General features: G+C 47.6%; 1 protein-coding gene across 2 annotated transcripts in view; it reads left to right on the plus strand.

The window, feature by feature from the left end:
• Positions 1-18,585, plus strand: part of rnf38 (ring finger protein 38) — a 63,179-nt gene that overhangs the window by 14,821 nt on the left and 29,773 nt on the right. For both annotated transcript variants that reach the window (XM_055924138.1, XM_055924139.1), the window contains exon 3: positions 8,918-8,973. In XM_055924138.1, coding sequence (XP_055780113.1) covers positions 8,918-8,973 — 56 coding nt within the window. The remainder of the gene's footprint in view (positions 1-8,917; positions 8,974-18,585) is intronic.

Raw genomic sequence — 18,585 nt, forward strand, 5'->3', positions numbered from 1 at the left:
TGGGCCTCTAGTTAAAGGTAGTGTACTACTATAGACCAGGGCCTCTAGTTAAAGGTGGTGCACTACTATAGACCAGGGCCCTTTGGGCCTCTAGTTAAAGGTAGTGTACTACTATAGACCAGGGCCTCTAGTTAAAGGTGGTGCACTACTATAGACCAGGGCCCTTTGGGCCTCTAGTTAAAGGTAGTGTACTACTATAGACCAGGGCCTCTAGTTAAAGGTGGTGCACTACTATAGACCAGGGCCCTTTGGGCCTCTAGTTAAAGGTAGTGCACTACTATAGACCAGGGCCCTTTGGGCCTCTAGTTAAAGGTAGTGCACTACTATAGACCAGGGCCCTTTGGGTCTCTAGTTAAACGTAGTGCACTATGCAGGGAATAGGGTGCCATTTGGGACATAGACTCTTTGCCTGGAGAGGATTATTGTCACTTAAGGATCTATTTGTTCTAGATATTAATACACAGACCCAGAATAGACAGATATTTTTATGTTTATTGTGGAGGAAAATCCAGTCTGAAGGAGGACCGAGGCGTTTAAGACCATTCAGAATGAACCAGACCAGGGACAGAGGCGGTTAAGACCATTCAGAATGAACCAGACCAGGGACAGAGGCGGTTAAGACCATTCAGAATGAACCAGACCAGGGACAGAGGCGTTTAAGACCATTCAGAATGAACCAGACCAGGGACAGAGGCGGTTAAGACCATTCAGAATGAACCAGACCAGGGACAGAGGCGGTTAAGACCATTCAGAATGAACCAGACCAGGGACAGAGGCGGTTAAGACCATTCAGAATGAACCAGACCAGGGACAGAGGCGGTTAAGACCATTCAGAATGAACCAGACCAGGGACAGAGGCGGTTAAGACCATTCAGAATGAACCAGACCAGGGACAGAGGCGGTTAAGACCATTCAGAATGAACCAGACCAGGGACAGAGGCGGTTAAGACCATTCAGAATGAACCAGACCAGGGACAGAGGCGGTTAAGACCATTCAGAATGAACCAGACCAGGGACAGAGGCGGTTAAGACCATTCAGAATGAACCAGACCAGGGACAGAGGCGGTTAAGACCATTCAGAATGAACCAGACCAGGGACAGGGCTTTTGCTTGTAGGTTTCTAAGTCTAGTCTGTCTGAGGGGGGAGGGGGCCGACGCTGTCTGTCTGGGGGGGGGAGGGGGCCGACGCTGTCTGTCTGGGGGGGGAGGGGGCCGACGCTGTCTGTCTGGGGGGGGAGGGGGCCGACGCTGTCTGTCTGAGGGGGGAGGGGGCCGACGCTGTCTGTCTGGGGGGGAGGGGGCCGACGCTGTCTGTCTGAGGGGGGAGGGGGCCGACGCTGTCTGTCTGGGGGGGGGAGGGGGCCGACGCTGTCTGTCTGAGGGGGAGGGGGCCGACGCTGTCTGTCTGAGGGGGAGGGGGCCGACGCTGTCTGTCTGAGGGGGAGGGGGCCGACGCTGTCTGTCTGGGGGGGAGGGGGCCGACGCTGTCTGTCTGGGGGGGGAGGGGGCCGACGCTGTCTGTCTGGGGGGGGAGGGGGCCGACGCTGTCTGTCTGGGGGGGGGAGGGGGCCGACGCTGTCTGTCTGGGGGGGGGAGGGGGCCGACGCTGTCTGTCTGGGGGGGAGGGGGCCGACGCTGTCTGTCTGGGGGGGGGAGGGGGCCGACGCTGTCTGTCTGGGGGGGGAGGGGGCCGACGCTGTCTGTCTGGGGGGGGAGGGGGCCGACGCTGTCTGTCTGGGGGGGGAGGGGGCCGACGCTGTCTGTCTGGGGGGGGAGGGGGCCGACGCTGTCTGTTGGGGGGGGGAGGGGGCCGACGCTGTCTGTCTGGGGGGGGAGGGCTGAGGAGCGTTTACAAGGGAGAATGTGTCAGCCAAAGAGAGAATGAGGGGGAGGGATTGACACTTGTTTATGTAATTTCTCCCTTTCTCCTATGTTCATGAGTTCTCACCAACAAGAGACACAAGCCCCACTAGCCAAATCTGCACTCTATCTATCATGTTCTCGCTCTCTCTCTAGTTAGGTTCTGTTTCCTCTCTCCTTCACCCTCTTTCCCCTTCTCTCTTCCTGTTCTTCTCTCTGTTTAGGCCTGTCTCTCTTCTCTCTCTGTTCAGTTTCTGTTGTAACAGTTATGCAATGTGTGTGTGTGTGTGTGTGTGTGTGTGTGAAGTAAATGTAGCAGCAGCAGAACACAGTACAGCTGGCTAGCTTCACATTCTACTGAAGTTGTAGAGAGGCAGAAATGGAGTGGGAGGGTTGAAGGACAACAATATAGTGACTAGAGGGAAAAGACTCGGCTTGGCTTTTGGAAGAGAGGACAGAAGGAGAGTCTCTCAGCTGAGCCCTGTCTGTCAGTGAAGCAGGAAGAGGGGGTGAAGAGAGAGAGATTGAGGAGGACAGAAGGAGAGTCTCTCAGGTGAGTCCTGTCTGTCAGTGAAGCAGGAAGAGGGCGTGAAGAGAGCGAGTGGAGAGTAAAGGAGAGAAGGTTTGTGTGTGTGTGTGTGGGGTTTACATGTGTAGTGTTGTTGAGTCTGGTTTTAGAGTGTAAGTGTTAGGGAGTGGCCTGTGTGTGTGGGCCTTGTTTACTGGCTGTCTGGGTGGGCTGGCTTTGGAGCAGGAGGAACAGAACTGTATCAGCAGCAAAGAGGGTTTTTCACAAATAGATCCCTGTTTAGTGTATTACATTAGACCAGAACTCTAGTGACCAGAAAGCTCTATGGGGTCCTGTTTAACACGAGTGACCAGAGAGGTCTGTTGGGTCCTGTTTAACACTAGTGACCAGAGCTCTATTGGGTCCTGTTTAACACTAGTGACCAGAGCTCTATTGGGTCCTGTTTAACACTAGTGACCAGAGAGGTCTATTGGGTCCTGTTTAACACTAGTGACCAGAGCTCTATTGGGTCCTGTTTAACACTAGTGACCAGAGCTCTATTGGGTCCTGTTTAACACTAGTGACCAGAGCTTTGTTGGGTCCTGTTTAACACTAGTGACCAGAGAGGTCTATTGGGTCCTGTTTAACACTAGTGACCAGAGAGGTCTATTGAGTCCTGTTTAACACTAGTGACCAGAGAGGTCTATTGGGTCCTGTTTAACACTAGTGACCAGAGAGATCTATTGGGTCCTGTTTAACACTAGTGACCAGAGAGGTCTATTGGGTCCTGTTTAACACTAGTGACCAGAGAGGTCTATTGGGTCCTGTTTAACACTAGTGACCAGAGAGGTCTATTGGGTCCTGTTTAACACTAGTGACCAGAGAGGTCTATTGGGTCCTGTTTAACACTAGTGACCAGAGAGGTCTATTGGGTCCTGTTTAACACTAGTGACCAGAGAGGTCTATTGGGTCCTGTTTAACACTAGTGACCAGAGAGGTCTATTGGGTCCTGTTTAACACTAGTGACCAGAGAGATCTATTGGGTCCTGTTTAACACTAGTGACCAGAGAGATCTATTGGGTCCTGTTTAACACTAGTGACCAGAGAGATCTATTGGGTCCTGTTTAACACTAGTGACCAGAGGTCTATTGGGTCCTGTTTAACACTAGTGACCAGAGAGGTCTATTGGGTCCTGTTTAACACTAGTGACCAGAGAGGTCTATTGGGTCCTGTTTAACACTAGTGACCAGAGAGGTCTAGTGCGTCCTGTTTAACACTAGTGACCAGAGCTTTGTTGGGTCCTGTTTAACACTAGTGACCAGAGAGGTCTATTGGGTCCTGTTTAACACTAGTGACCAGAGGTCTATTGGGTCCTGTTTAACACTAGTGTACTATATAAGGGAATAAGGTGCCATTTGGGACATGGAGAGACATGGAGATCATTACATCACTATTGTTGCTACTACAGAGTTGGGGGGCGAGAGAATGAAAACAAGAAGGGCAGAAGGGGAAAGTCAAATTTAGGGAGAGAGGGAGGGTGGCAGGGAAAGGGGGAGTGTCATTCCTGTGTCTACAATGGGAAGCGCCACTTATTGGCTGACACACACACACACACACACACACACACACACACACACACACACACACTGGTGCTGTCAGTCACATGTGCTTTGCTTATTCTCTGTTTTTGTTTTTACGAGATCGTTTTTTAGTGTGTCTGTGGCGAAGGCCTCATTGTATTCTACAAGGCTGGTGCTGAAGTCTGTTGTGTTCAGATATCTTAAGATCTTCCTGTGTGTCTCTCTCGCTTCTCTCTCTCTCTCGCTTAACTCTCTCGCTTAACTCTCTCGCTTCTCTCTCTCTCGCTTCTCTCTCTCTCTCCTTACTTTCTCGCCTCTCTTTCTCTCGCCTCTCAATTTCTCTCGTTTTTAGATGTGAAAAGTTAGTAAGAAATAATCTCACCAACTACTGATGAGAGAGAGATGGAGGGAGAACGATATGAAAGAGGAGAGCTAGAAGGGGATGTGTTAATGAGGGATGGAGAGGATGAGAGAGGGGGGGTGACATGAAGAAGAGATGTGGGGGGGGGCTGGTGATGCGTAGAGAGAGGGTGCAATGTGTTGGAGGGAGAAATGGTGACAAAATAATGGAGGGAGGAGGAGAAGAGGAAATTGATAGAAATAGCCGATGCACTCTGAAGCTGATCCCCCCCCCCCTCCCTCTCTCTCTCTCTCTCCCACCATCCCCTGTCTCTCTCTCCCACCATCCCCCTTACAGCTGATGCACTCTGAAGCTTACAGAAAATCAATAGCAGTCAAGAGAAGCCACAATCTATCTCTCTCCATACTCGGTCTCCTCTCTGTCCCACCATCCCCCAGTCTCCTCTCCTCCCCTCCATATATCTTACCCATGCCTCTGTCTCCTCTCTCCCCCCCCTCTCTCTGTCCCACCATCCCACAGTCTCCTCTCCTCCATATATCTTACCCATGCCTCTGTCTCCTCTCTCTCCCCCTCCTCCAGTCTCTCCTCCTCTTATTTATTTTCCACATCCCCATGGCAACCCTGACACATCTACTCTATCCCCCCTCACCGATTGGCATCCCCTGATACATCCACTATATCCCCCCCTCTCACCCATGGCATCCCCTGACACATCCACTCTACCCCCCCTCACCCATGACACATCCACTATATCCCCCCTCTCAACTATGGCAACCCTGACACATCCACTATATCCCCCATCTCACCCCTGACACATCCACTATATCCCCCATCTCACCCATGGCATCCCTGACACATCCACTATATCCCCCATCTCACCCATGGCATCCCTGACACATCCACTCTATCCCCCTCTCACCCATGGCATCCCTGACACATCCACTCTATCCCCCCCTCTCACCCATGGCAACCCTGACACATCCACTCTATCCCCCCCTCTCACCCATAGCAACCCTGACACATCCACTCTATCCCCCCCTCTCACCCATGGCAACCCTGACACATCCACTCTATCCCCCCCTCTCACCCATGGCAACCCTGACACATCCACTATATCCCCCCCTCTCACCCATAGCAACCCTGACACATCCACTCTATCCCCCCCTCTCACCCATGGCAACCCTGACACATCCACTATTTCCCCCATCTCACCCATAGCAACCCTGACACATCCACTCTATCCCCCCCTCTCACCCATGGCAACCCTGACACATCCACTATATCCCCCCCTCTCACCCATGGCAACCCTGACACATCCACTATATCCCCCCCTCTCACCCATAGCAACCCTGACACATCCACTCTATCCCCCTCTCACCCATGGCAACCCTGACACATCCACTCTATCCCCCCCTCTCACCCATGGCAACCCTGACACATCCACTATATCCCCCCCTCTCACCCATAGCAACCCTGACACATCCACTCTATCCCCCTCTCACCCATGGCAACCCTGACACATCCACTCTATCCCCCCCTCTCACCCATGGCAACCCTGACACATCCACTCTATCCCCCCCTCTCACCCATGGCAACCCTGACACATCCACTCTGTCAGGCCCGCTGTCCTGTTCTCTCCTGTCCCATGGTGTGTAGAGTCATTTGAGCCTCCAGTGTCCACATGGGAGAAGTCCAGGACAGACCAGGGCTGTTAGTGTCAGTACTTCTGGTAGTGTGATGTCACCTCAGTCAGACCTCCAGAAGGAAAACAAACCCACTGAATAGAAGATGAAACAGGGTAACAGTCTGGGGGTGATGTCATCTGAAAACTGCTGCTTTAATCCTGGATTAATGGCTTTGCCGTGTGTGTTTGGTGCGTGTGTGTTTGGTGCGTGTGTGTTTGGTGCCTGTGTGTTTGGTGCCTGTGTGTTTGGTGCCTGTGTGTTTGGTGCCTGTGTGTGTTTGGGGGGTGTGTGTGTGCGTGTGTGTGTTTGGTGCGTGTGTGTGTGTTTGCTATATTGTTTTTTGCTTCTGAATGTAAAGAGTGTAGCTAGTCCTTTACTCTCTCTGATCTCACTCACTCACACACACACACACACACACACACACACACACACACACACACGAGACGCTAACTCACACACACACACACACACACGAGACGCTAACTCACACAAACATGTTTGTATGTTGAGGTCCAGATGTTTGATAATGAAAACAACAATAGTTAAATCTCTAAGCCTTTTATAACCCTAGTAGCATCTAGTCAATACAGTCTTTATAACCCTAGTATCATCTAGTCTCTATAGCCCTAGTAGCATCTAGTCTCTATAGCCCTAGTATCGTCTAGTCTCTATAGCCCTAGTATCGTCTAGTCTCTATAGCCTTAGTATCATCTAGTCTCTATAGCCCTAGTATCATCTAGTCTCTATAGCCCTAGTATCATCTAGTCTCTATAGCCCTAGTATCATCTAGTCTCTATAGCCCTAGTATCATCTAGTCTCTATAGCCCTAGTATCGTCTAGTCTCTATAGCCCTAGTAGCATCTAGTCTCTATAGCCCTAGTATCGTCTAGTCTCTATAGCCCTAGTATCATCTAGTCTCTATAGCCCTAGTATCATCTAGTCTCTATAGCCCTAGTATCATCTAGTCTCTATAGCCCTAGTATCATCTAGTCTCTATAGCCCTAGTATCGTCTAGTCTCTATAGCCCTAGTAGCATCTAGTCTCTATAGCCCTAGTATCGTCTAGTCTCTATAGCCTTAGTATCATCTAGTCTCTATAGCCTTAGGATCATCTAGTCTCTATAGCCTTAGCATCATCTAGTCTCTGTAGCCTTAGGATCATCTAGTCTCTATAGCCTTAGCATCATCTAGTCTCTGTAGCCTTAGGATCATCTAGTCTCTATAGCCCTAGTATCATCTAGTCTCTATAGCCTTAGGATCATCTAGTCTCTATAGCCTTAGCATCATCTAGTCTCTATAGCCTTAGCATCATCTAGTCTCTATAGCCTTAGGATCATCTAGTCTCTATAGCCTTAGTATCGTCTAGTCTCTATAGCCTTAGTATCGTCTAGTCTCTATAGCCCTAGTATCGTCTAGTCTCTATAGCCCTAGTATCGTCTAGTCTCTATAGCCTTAGTATCGTCTAGTCTCTATAGCCTTAGGATCGTCTAGTCTCTATAGCCTTAGGATCGTCTAGTCTCTATAGCCTTAGTATCGTCTAGTCTCTATAGCCTTAGTATCGTCTAGTCTCTATAGCCCTAGTATCGTCTAGTCTTTATAGCCCTAGTATCGTCTAGTCTTTATAGCCCTAGTATCGTCTAGTCTCTATAGCCCTAGTATCGTCTAGTCTCTATAGCCCTAGTATCGTCTAGTCTCTATAGCCCTAGCATCATCTAGTCTCTATAGCATCATCTAGTCTCTATAGCCTTAGCATCATCTCGCCATGGGGCATCTCTGTCTAGGGGCCAGTCTACCACTGTTAATAATGGTATCTCTCTGTCTAGGGGCCAGTCTACCACTGTTAATAATGGTATCTCTGTCTAGGGGCCATTGGGCCAGTCTACCACTGTTAATAATGGTATCTCTCTGTCTAGGGGCCAGTCTACCACTGTTAATAATGGTATATCTGTCTAGGGGCCAGTCTACCACTGTTAATAATGGTATCTCTGTGTCTAGGGGCCAGTCTACCACTGTTAATAATGGTATCTCTGTCTAGGGGCCATGGGGCCAGTCTACCACTGTTAATAATGGTATCTCTGTCTAGGGGCCAGTCTACCACTGTTAATAATGGTATCTCTGTCTAGGGGCCAGTCTACCACTGTTAATAATGGTATCTCTGTCTAGGGGCCATGGGGCCAGTCTACCACTGTTAATAAGGGTATCTCTGTCTTGGGGCTATGGGGCCAGTCTACCACTGTTAATAATGGTATCTCTCTGTCTAGGGGCCATGGGGCCAGTCTACCACTGTTAATAATGGTATCTCTGTCTAGGGGCCATGGGGCCAGTCTACCACTGTTAATAATGGTATCTCTGTCTAGGGGCTATGGGACCAGTCTACCACTGTTAATAATGGTATCTCTCTGTCTAGGGGCCATGGGGCCAGCCTACCACTGTTAATAATGGTATCTCTGTCTAGGGGCCATGGGGCCAGTCTACCACTGTTAATAATGGTATCTCTGTCTAGGGGCCAGTCTACCACTGTTCATAATGGTATCTCTGTCTAGGGGCCGTAGGGGCCAGTCTACCACTGTTAATAATGGTATCTCTGTCTAGGGGCCAGTCTACCACTGTTAATAATGGTATCTCTGTCTAGGGGCCAGTCTACCACTGTTAATAATGGTATCTCTGTCTAGGGGCCAGTCTACCACTGTTAATAATGGTATCTCTGTCTAGGGGCTAGTCTACCACTGTTAATAATGGTATCTCTGTCTAGGAGCCATGGGGCCAGTCTACCACTGTTAATAATGGTATCTCTGTCTATGAGCCAGTCTACCACTGTTAATAATGGTATCTCTGTCTAGGGGCCAGTCTACCACTGTTAATAATGGTATCTCTCTGTCTAGGGGCCAGTCTACCACTGTTAATAATGATATCTCTGTGTCTAGGAGCCATAGGAGGGAGGAGCCATCCTGACCATGCCTGTGGAGAGGAGGGTGACAAGGTAAGACACACACACACACACACACACACACACACACACACACACACACACACAGTCATGATATCGTGCTCCAGCAGCTCTTCTAGTGTTTACAGATATGACCTCATCGTGAGAGAGAAACTGTCAGGTCCGTACCTCTGGGCCGTGTGCGGAGGGGGCTGGTTTCTGTGGGTGGGACTGGTTGGGAGATGTTGATTGGACTGAAGTGGAGCGGAAGTCAAGGAACGTGGTGGGAGGGGATGAGGGGGAGGTAGAGAAAGGAATATGGATGTAAAGAGAGAGTGGATGAGGGGGAGGGAGAGTGGATGAGGGGGAGGGAGAGTGGATGAGGGGGAGGGAGAGTGGATGAGGGGGAGGGAGAGTGGATGAGGGGGAGGGAGAGTGGATGAGGGGGAGGGAGAGTGGATGAGGGGGAGGGAAAGGGAAAGGGAGAGTGGATGAGGGGGAGGGAATGGAAGGGGAGGTGTATAGTGGGAAAAAGGAGTGAGGGAGAGAGGAGGTATTGTTAATGATTTTACCTCAGCTGTTGGCGTGACCTCCGGCTGGAGGGCCGTTGGCGTGAGTGAGGGTAACTAGAGGAGGGCAGGAAGGGAGGAATGGTGGTTCAGGAAAAGACAGATCTGAAATCAAGAGGTGGGGAGGACTGGGGGGGTCTAGGGAGGTGGGGGGTGGGGGTCTAGGGAGGTGGGGGGTGGGGGTCTAGGGAGATTGGGGGTGGGGGTCTAGGGAGGTTGGTGGTCTAGGGGGGGGGGGGGGTCTAGACCACCCTGTCTGCTCCACTGCTAGCCTGGGAGTCTGGGCTGCATCAGGTCTGCACCGCTGACTCACTGCTAGCCTGGGAGTCTGGGCTGCATCAGGTCTGCTCTGCTGACTCACTGCTAGCCTGGGAGTCTGGACTGCATCAGGTCTGCACCGCTGACTCACTGCTAGCCTGGGAGTCTGGGCTGCATCAGGTCTGCACCGCTGACTCACTGCTAGCCTGGGAGTCTGGGCTGCATCAGGTCTGCACCGCTGACTCACTGCTAGCCTGGGAGTCTGGGCTGCATCAGGTCTGCACCGCTGACTCACTGCACAGAAGTTAACACACTTGAATAATGTGACATGGAATGTAGAAATGTTGAAACTGTGAATTACTCTTCACATGGGGCGGCGGGTAGCCTAGCGGTGAGAGTGGCGATGGGTAGCCTAGCGGGGCGGCGGGTAGCCTAGCGGGGCGGCGGGTAGCCTAGCGGGGCGGCGGGTAGCCTAGCGGGGCGGCGGGTAGCCTAGCGGGGCGGCGGGTAGCCTGGCGGTGAGGGGCAGCCTAGCGGGGCGGCGGGTATTCTAGCGGGGAGGCGGGTAGCCTAGCGGTGAAATGGGCGGCGGGTAGCCTGGCGGTGAGAGGGGCGGCGGGTAGCCGAAAAAGGAAGCTAGATCGAATCCCCGAGCTGACAAGGTAAAAATCTGTCGCAGTTACCCCACTGTTCCTAGGCCGTCATTGTAAATAATAATTTGTTCTTAACTGACTTGCCTAGTTTAAATAAAAGTTCAATATAAATTACAAATAAATACAATGTCCATACAGGCTAGAATAACTTGACAATGCTAGAAGATACCGGTAGCTTCCAGCCTTTTAGGCTAACTTTCCCTGCTAGCTAACAACTAAACCTAACATCAATTCACTACTCCTAGTACTTTGTTTGCGAAATATGCAGCTTTTCTTTCTCAAAACTGATTGCCACCAAAAACCAGTATTCATTCTCCTATTCAGTCTGTCTCACGCCTCTCCCAAAGATGACCTATTGGGTCAGCTGACTGACCCCTGGGCCGGCCCCTCCTTGCCTCATGATGTCGTTACTGGTTAAAGAGACAGTGCACCCTTTTTATAAAAGAAGCGTCAACTATGCAAATGTGGATCAATACAATTCAAAATAATACTGTATGTTCTCTTGGCCGTTTGCCAATACAATATATCCTAAATGTTTATCATCTGTAGCCCAACGAAATCAGCCACAACAAGCTCAATAACTCAATGCATCCTATTGAATATGTATTCACCTGTATTGTGGATAGACCCGGGCTACATCTTGAGTCACCCAGTTTATCAATAGAGATTAACCATTCAAATAAATGACTAACATGATGTTATTATGTAGTTAGATTGGTAAACAGTCATTTGATTGTATAATTGATTCATTAATGCATACATGGTGGTCTCTGGGGAAAAAATGTTGACAAGTACAGTGTTAATGTAATGATATTGAACTGCCCCAATGATTTGAACAGAGCACTAGCTGAGTTTCTGTCTGGATCAAGTGCCATTCTGTAACTTGGGCTAATATACCTACTTTTTCTGCCTTGGTATCGTGACGCTGTGGGTGGGTTATCGTGATGCTGTGGGGGGTAGTGGTGGGTATCGGTATCGTGACAACACTATAGAGGGGGCAAGGAGGAATAATTTAGGATGGGGTGTAACGGGGGGGGGGGGGGGGGGGGGTTGAATAGTTATACTGGCTGTCCTTAAGGGTTTGAGATATGGGGGGGGGGGTCTACACTGACCCAAATCCAGTTATTTTTAAATTCTCAGAACCTGAGTTATGAAGTTTTTAAATCTCTACAATAATAGATGCATATATTTGAATTGGAGCCTAAATAATGTACATTTCAGTGTGATTTATGAGCCGTCAACAACCACAACATCCATAAAGAAAAAAATTAAAGATCTGTTTAATTTGACGAGACAGGACAGTGAGCTTCAAGTATTGGGACAGTGACACGTTTTGTTTTGGCTCTGTACCTCAGCAATTTGGATTTTAAATGATACTATGAGGTTCACCATATGTACCCTTTTATTTAACTAACCTCTCTCCATTACAATAACCAGAGAGGTTAGCATTTTATATCATAACCCCCCTCAAGACATGCTAACCTCTCACCATTACAATAACCAGAGAGGTTAGCATTATATATCATAACCCCCCCCCCCCCAAGACATGCTAACCTCTCACCATTACAATAACCAGAGAGGTTAGCATTTTATATCATAACCCCCCCCCCCCCAAGACATGCTAACCTCTCACCATTACAATAACCAGAGAGGTTAGCATTTTATATCATAACCCCCCCAAGACATGCTAACCTCTCACCATTACAATAACCAGAGAGGTTAGCATTTTATATCATAACCCCCCTCAAGACATGCTAACCTCTCACCATTACAATAACCAGAGAGGTTAGCATTTTATATCATACCCTAACCTCTCACCATTACAATAACCAGAGAGGTTAGCATTTTATATCATAACCCCCCCCCCCAAGACATGCTAACCTCTCACCATTACAATAACCAGAGAGGTTAGCATTTTTTGGGGGTATGATATTTGTGCGCCTAACTTTCTCCCTCATTAGTCATTCACGTGTGTCTGTGTTAGTCTGAAACAGGAGTTGAAATGGACTAGTGCAGATGCTGAGGGTGTTATTGCCTGTAAAACTCAGTCTGCTCAGTGGCAGCTGCCTGCCTGCATCCTGTGGGTGTGTGTGTCTGCAGCCTGCAATCCAGCTGTTTCCTGTTAGCAATCACGTTGTGTGTGTGTGTGTGTACACGTCACTCAGCGGCTGTGACTGTTTAAAGCTTGCTGTCAAAGATAGAAGTTGACTTACTGAGGACGCTGTCTCCTGTTCTCTCTGTTCTGTAACGTCTCACTAGACATCATGATCCAGTCTGTTCTGTAACGTCTCACTAGACATCATGATCCAGTCTGTTCTGTAACGCCTCACTAGACATCATGATCCAGTCTGTTCTGTAACGTCTCACTAGACATCATGATCCAGTCTGTTCTGTAACGTCTCAGCTAGACATCATGATCCAGTCTGTTCTGTAACGTCTCAGTAGACTAGACATCATGATCCAGTCTGTTCTGTAACGTCTCAGTGGACATCATGATCCAGTCTGTTCTGTAACGTCTCAGTAGACATCATGATCCAGTCTGTTCTGTAACGTCTCAGTAGACATCATGATCCAGTCTGTTCTGTAACGTCTCACTAGACATCATGATCCAGTCTGTTCTGTAACGTCTCACTAGACATCATGATCCAGTCTGTTCTGTAACGTCTCAGTAGACTAGACCATCATGATCCAGTCTGTTCTGTAACGTCTCAGTAGACATCATGATCCAGTCTGTTCTGTAACGTCTCACTAGACATCATGATCCAGTCTGTTCTGTAACGTCTCACTAGACATCATGATCCAGTCTGTTCTGTAACGTCTCACTAGACATCATGATCCAGTCTGTTCTGTAACGTCTCACTAGACATCATGATCCAGTCTGTTCTGTAACGTCTCACTAGACATCATGATCCAGTCTGTTCTGTAACGTCTCACTAGACATCATGATCCAGTCTGTTCTGTAACGTCTCACTAGACATCATGATCCAGTCTGTTCTGTAACGTCTCACTAGACATCATGATCCAGTCTGTTCTGTAACGTCTCAGCTAGACATCATGATCCAGTCTGTTCTGTAACGTCTCACTAGACATCATGATCCAGTCTGTTCTGTAACGTCTCACTAGACATCATGATCCAGTCTGTTCTGTAACGTCTCACTAGACATCATGATCCAGTCTGTTCTGTAACGTCTCACTAGACATCATGATCCAGTCTGTTCTGTAACGTCTCACTAGACATCATGATCCAGTCTGTTCTGTAACGTCTCACTAGACATCATGATCCAGTCTGTTCTGTAACGTCTCACTAGACATCATGATCCAGTCTGTTCTGTAACGTCTCACTAGACATCATGATCCAGTCTGTTCTGTAACGTCTCACTAGACATCATGATCCAGTCTGTTCTGTAACGTCTCACTAGACATCATGATCCAGTCTGTTCTGTAACGTCTCACTAGACATCATGATCCAGTCTGTTCTGTAACGTCTCACTAGACATCATGATCCAGTCTGTTCTGTAACGTCTCACTAGACATCATGATCCAGTCTGTTCTGTAACGTCTCACTAGACATCATGATCCAGTCTGTTCTGTAACGTCTCACTAGACATCATGATCCAGTCTGTTCTGTAACGTCTCACTAGACATCATGATCCAGTCTGTTCTGTAACGTCTCACTAGACATCATGATCCAGTCTGTTCTGTAACGTCTCACTAGACATCATGATCCAGTCTGTTCTGTAACGTCTCACTAGACATCATGATCCAGTCTGTTCTGTAACGTCTCACTAGACATCATGATCCAGTCTGTTCTGTAACGTCTCACTAGACATCATGATCCAGTCTGTTCTGTAACGTCTCACTAGACATCATGATCCAGTCTGTTCTGTAACGTCTCACTAGACATCATGATCCAGTCTGTTCTGTAACGTCTCACTAGACATCATGATCCAGTCTGTTCTGTAACGTCTCACTAGACATCATGATCCAGTCTGTTCTGTAACGTCTCACTAGACATCATGATCCAGTCTGTTCTGTAACGTCTCACTAGACATCATGATCCAGTCTGTTCTGTAACGTCTCACTAGACATCATGATCCAGTCTGTTCTGTAACGTCTCACTAGACATCATGATCCAGTCTGTTCTGTAACGTCTCACTAGACATCATGATCCAGTCTGTTCTGTAACGTCTCACTAGACATCATGATCCAGTCTGTTCTGTAACGTCTCACTAGACATCATGATCCAGTCTGTTCTGTAACGTCTCACTAGACATCATGATCCAGTCTGTTCTGTAACGTCTCACTAGACATCATGATCCAGTCTGTTCTGTAACGTCTCACTAGACATCATGATCCAGTCTGTTCTGTAACGTCTCACTAGACATCATGATCCAGTCTGTTCTGTAACGTCTCACTAGACATCATGATCCAGTCTGTTCTGTAACGTCTCACTAGACATCATGATCCAGTCTGTTCTGTAACGTCTCACTAGACATCATGATCCAGTCTGTTCTGTAACGTCTCACTAGACATCATGATCCAGTCTGTTCTGTAACGTCTCACTAGACATCATGATCCAGTCTGTTCTGTAACGTCTCACTAGACATCATGATCCAGTCTGTTCTGTAACGTCTCACTAGACATCATGATCCAGTCTGTTCTGTAACGTCTCACTAGACATCATGATCCAGTCTGTTCTGTAACGTCTCACTAGACATCATGATCCAGTCTGTTCTGTAACGTCTCACTAGACATCATGATCCAGTCTGTTCTGTAACGTCTCACTAGACATCATGATCCAGTCTGTTCTGTAACGTCTCACTAGACATCATGATCCAGTCTGTTCTGTAACGTCTCACTAGACATCATGATCCAGTCTGTTCTGTAACGTCTCACTAGACATCATGATCCAGTCTGTTCTGTAACGTCTCACTAGACATCATGATCCAGTCTGTTCTGTAACGTCTCACTAGACATCATGATCCAGTCTGTTCTGTAACGTCTCACTAGACATCATGATCCAGTCTGTTCTGTAACGTCTCACTAGACATCATGATCCAGTCTGTTCTGTAACGTCTCACTAGACATCATGATCCAGTCTGTTCTGTAACGTCTCACTAGACATCATGATCCAGTCTGTTCTGTAACGTCTCACTAGACATCATGATCCAGTCTGTTCTGTAACGTCTCACTAGACATCATGATCCAGTCTGTTCTGTAACGTCTCACTAGACATCATGATCCAGTCTGTTCTGTAACGTCTCACTAGACATCATGATCCAGTCTGTTCTGTAACGTCTCACTAGACATCATGATCCAGTCTGTTCTGTAACGTCTCACTAGACATCATGATCCAGTCTGTTCTGTAACGTCTCACTAGACATCATGATCCAGTCTGTTCTGTAACGTCTCACTAGACATCATGATCCAGTCTGTTCTGTAACGTCTCACTAGACATCATGATCCAGTCTGTTCTGTAACGTCTCACTAGACATCATGATCCAGTCTGTTCTGTAACGTCTCACTAGACATCATGATCCAGTCTGTTCTGTAACGTCTCACTAGACATCATGATCCAGTCTGTTCTGTAACGTCTCACTAGACATCATGATCCAGTCTGTTCTGTAACGTCTCACTAGACATCATGATCCAGTCTGTTCTGTAACGTCTCACTAGACATCATGATCCAGTCTGTTCTGTAACGTCTCACTAGACATCATGATCCAGTCTGTTCTGTAACGTCTCACTAGACATCATGATCCAGTCTGTTCTGTAACGTCTCAGTAGACATCATGATCCAGTCTGTTCTGTAACGTCTCAGTAGACATCATGATCCAGTCTGTTCTGTAACGTCTCAGTAGACATCATGATCCAGTCTGTTCTGTAACGTCTCAGTAGACATCATGATCCAGTCTGTTCTGTAACGTCTCAGTAGACATCATGATCCAGTCTGTTCTGTAACGTCTCAGTAGACATCATGATCCAGTCTGTTCTGTAACGTCTCAGTAGACATCATGATCCAGTCTGTTCTGTAACGTCTCAGTAGACATCATGATCCAGTCTGTTCTGTAACGTCTCAGTAGACATCATGATCCAGTCTGTTCTGTAACGTCTCAGTAGACATCATGATCCAGTCTGTTCTGTAACGTCTCAGTAGACATCATGATCCAGTCTGTTCTGTAACGTCTCAGTAGACATCATGATCCAGTCTGTTCTGTAACGTCTCAGCTAGACATCATGATCCAGTCTGTTCTGTAACGTCTCAGTAGACATCATGATCCAGTCTGTTCTGTAACGTCTCAGTAGACATCATGATCCAGTCTGTTCTGTAACGTCTCAGCTAGACATCATGATCCAGTCTGTTCTGTAACGTCTCAGTAGACATCATGATCCAGTCTGTTCTGTAACGTCTCACTAGACATCATGATCCAGTCTGTTCTGTAACGTCTCACTAGACATCATGATCCAGTCTGTTCTGTAACGTCTCACTAGACATCATGATCCAGTCTGTTCTGTAACGTCTCACTAGACATCATGATCCAGTCTGTTCTGTAACGTCTCACTAGACATCATGATCCAGTCTGTTCTGTAACGTCTCAGCTAGACATCATGATCCAGTCTGTTCTGTAACGTCTCACTAGACATCATGATCCAGTCTGTTCTGTAACGTCTCACTAGACATCATGATCCAGTCTGTTCTGTAACGTCTCACTAGACATCATGATCCAGTCTGTTCTGTAACGTCTCACTAGACATCATGATCCAGTCTGTTCTGTAACGTCTCACTAACTAGACATCATGATCCAGTCTGTTCTGTAACGTCTCAGCTAGACATCATGATCCAGTCTGTTCTGTAACGTCTCAGTAACTAGACATCATGATCCAGTCTGTTCTGTAACGTCTCAGTAGACATCATGATCCAGTCTGTTCTGTAACGTCTCAGTAGACATCATGATCCAGTCTGTTCTGTAACGTCTCACTAGACATCATGATCCAGTCTGTTCTGTAACGTCTCACTAGACATCATGATCCAGTCTGTTCTGTAACGTCTCACTAGACATCATGATCCAGTCTGTTCTGTAACGTCTCAGCTAGACATCATGATCCAGTCTGTTCTGTAACGTCTCAGTAGACATCATGATCCAGTCTGTTCTGTAACGTCTCACTAGACATCATGATCCAGTCTGTTCTGTAACGTCTCACTAGACATCATGATCCAGTCTGTTCTGTAACGTCTCACTAGACATCATGATCCAGTCTGTTCTGTAACGTCTCACTAGACATCATGATCCAGTCTGTTCTGTAACGTCTCACTAGACATCATGATCCAGTCTGTTCTGTAACGTCTCACTAGACATCATGATCCAGTCTGTTCTGTAACGTCTCAGCTAGACATCATGATCCAGTCTGTTCTGTAACGTCTCATAGACTAGACATCATGATCCAGTCTGTTCTGTAACGTCTCAGTAGACATCATGATCCAGTCTGTTCTGTAACGTCTCACTAGACATCATGATCCAGTCTGTTCTGTAACGTCTCACTAGACATCATGATCCAGTCTGTTCTGTAACGTCTCACTAGACATCATGATCCAGTCTGTTCTGTAACGTCTCACTAGACATCATGATCCAGTCTGTTCTGTAACGTCTCACTAGACATCATGATCCAGTCTGTTCTGTAACGTCTCACTAGACATCATGATCCAGTCTGTTCTGTAACGTCTCACTAGACATCATGATCCAGTCTGTTCTGTAACGTCTCACTAGACATCATGATCCAGTCTGTTCTGTAACGTCTCACTAGACATCATGATCCAGTCTGTTCTGTAACGTCTCATAACTAGACATCATGATCCAGTCTGTTCTGTAACGTCTCACTAGACATCATGATCCAGTCTGTTCTGTAACGTCTCACTAGACATCATGATCCAGTCTGTTCTGTAACGTCTCACTAGACATCATGATCCAGTCTGTTCTGTAACGTCTCACTAGACATCATGATCCAGTCTGTTCTGTAACGTCTCACTAGACATCATGATCCAGTCTGTTCTGTAACGTCTCACTAGACATCATGATCCAGTCTGTTCTGTAACGTCTCACTAGACATCATGATCCAGTCTGTTCTGTAACGTCTCACTAGACATCATGATCCAGTCTGTTCTGTAACGTCTCACTAGACATCATGAT

Source organism: Salvelinus fontinalis, chromosome 5, assembly GCF_029448725.1.
Source record: "Salvelinus fontinalis isolate EN_2023a chromosome 5, ASM2944872v1, whole genome shotgun sequence".
Taxonomy (NCBI): Eukaryota; Metazoa; Chordata; class Actinopteri; order Salmoniformes; family Salmonidae; genus Salvelinus; species Salvelinus fontinalis.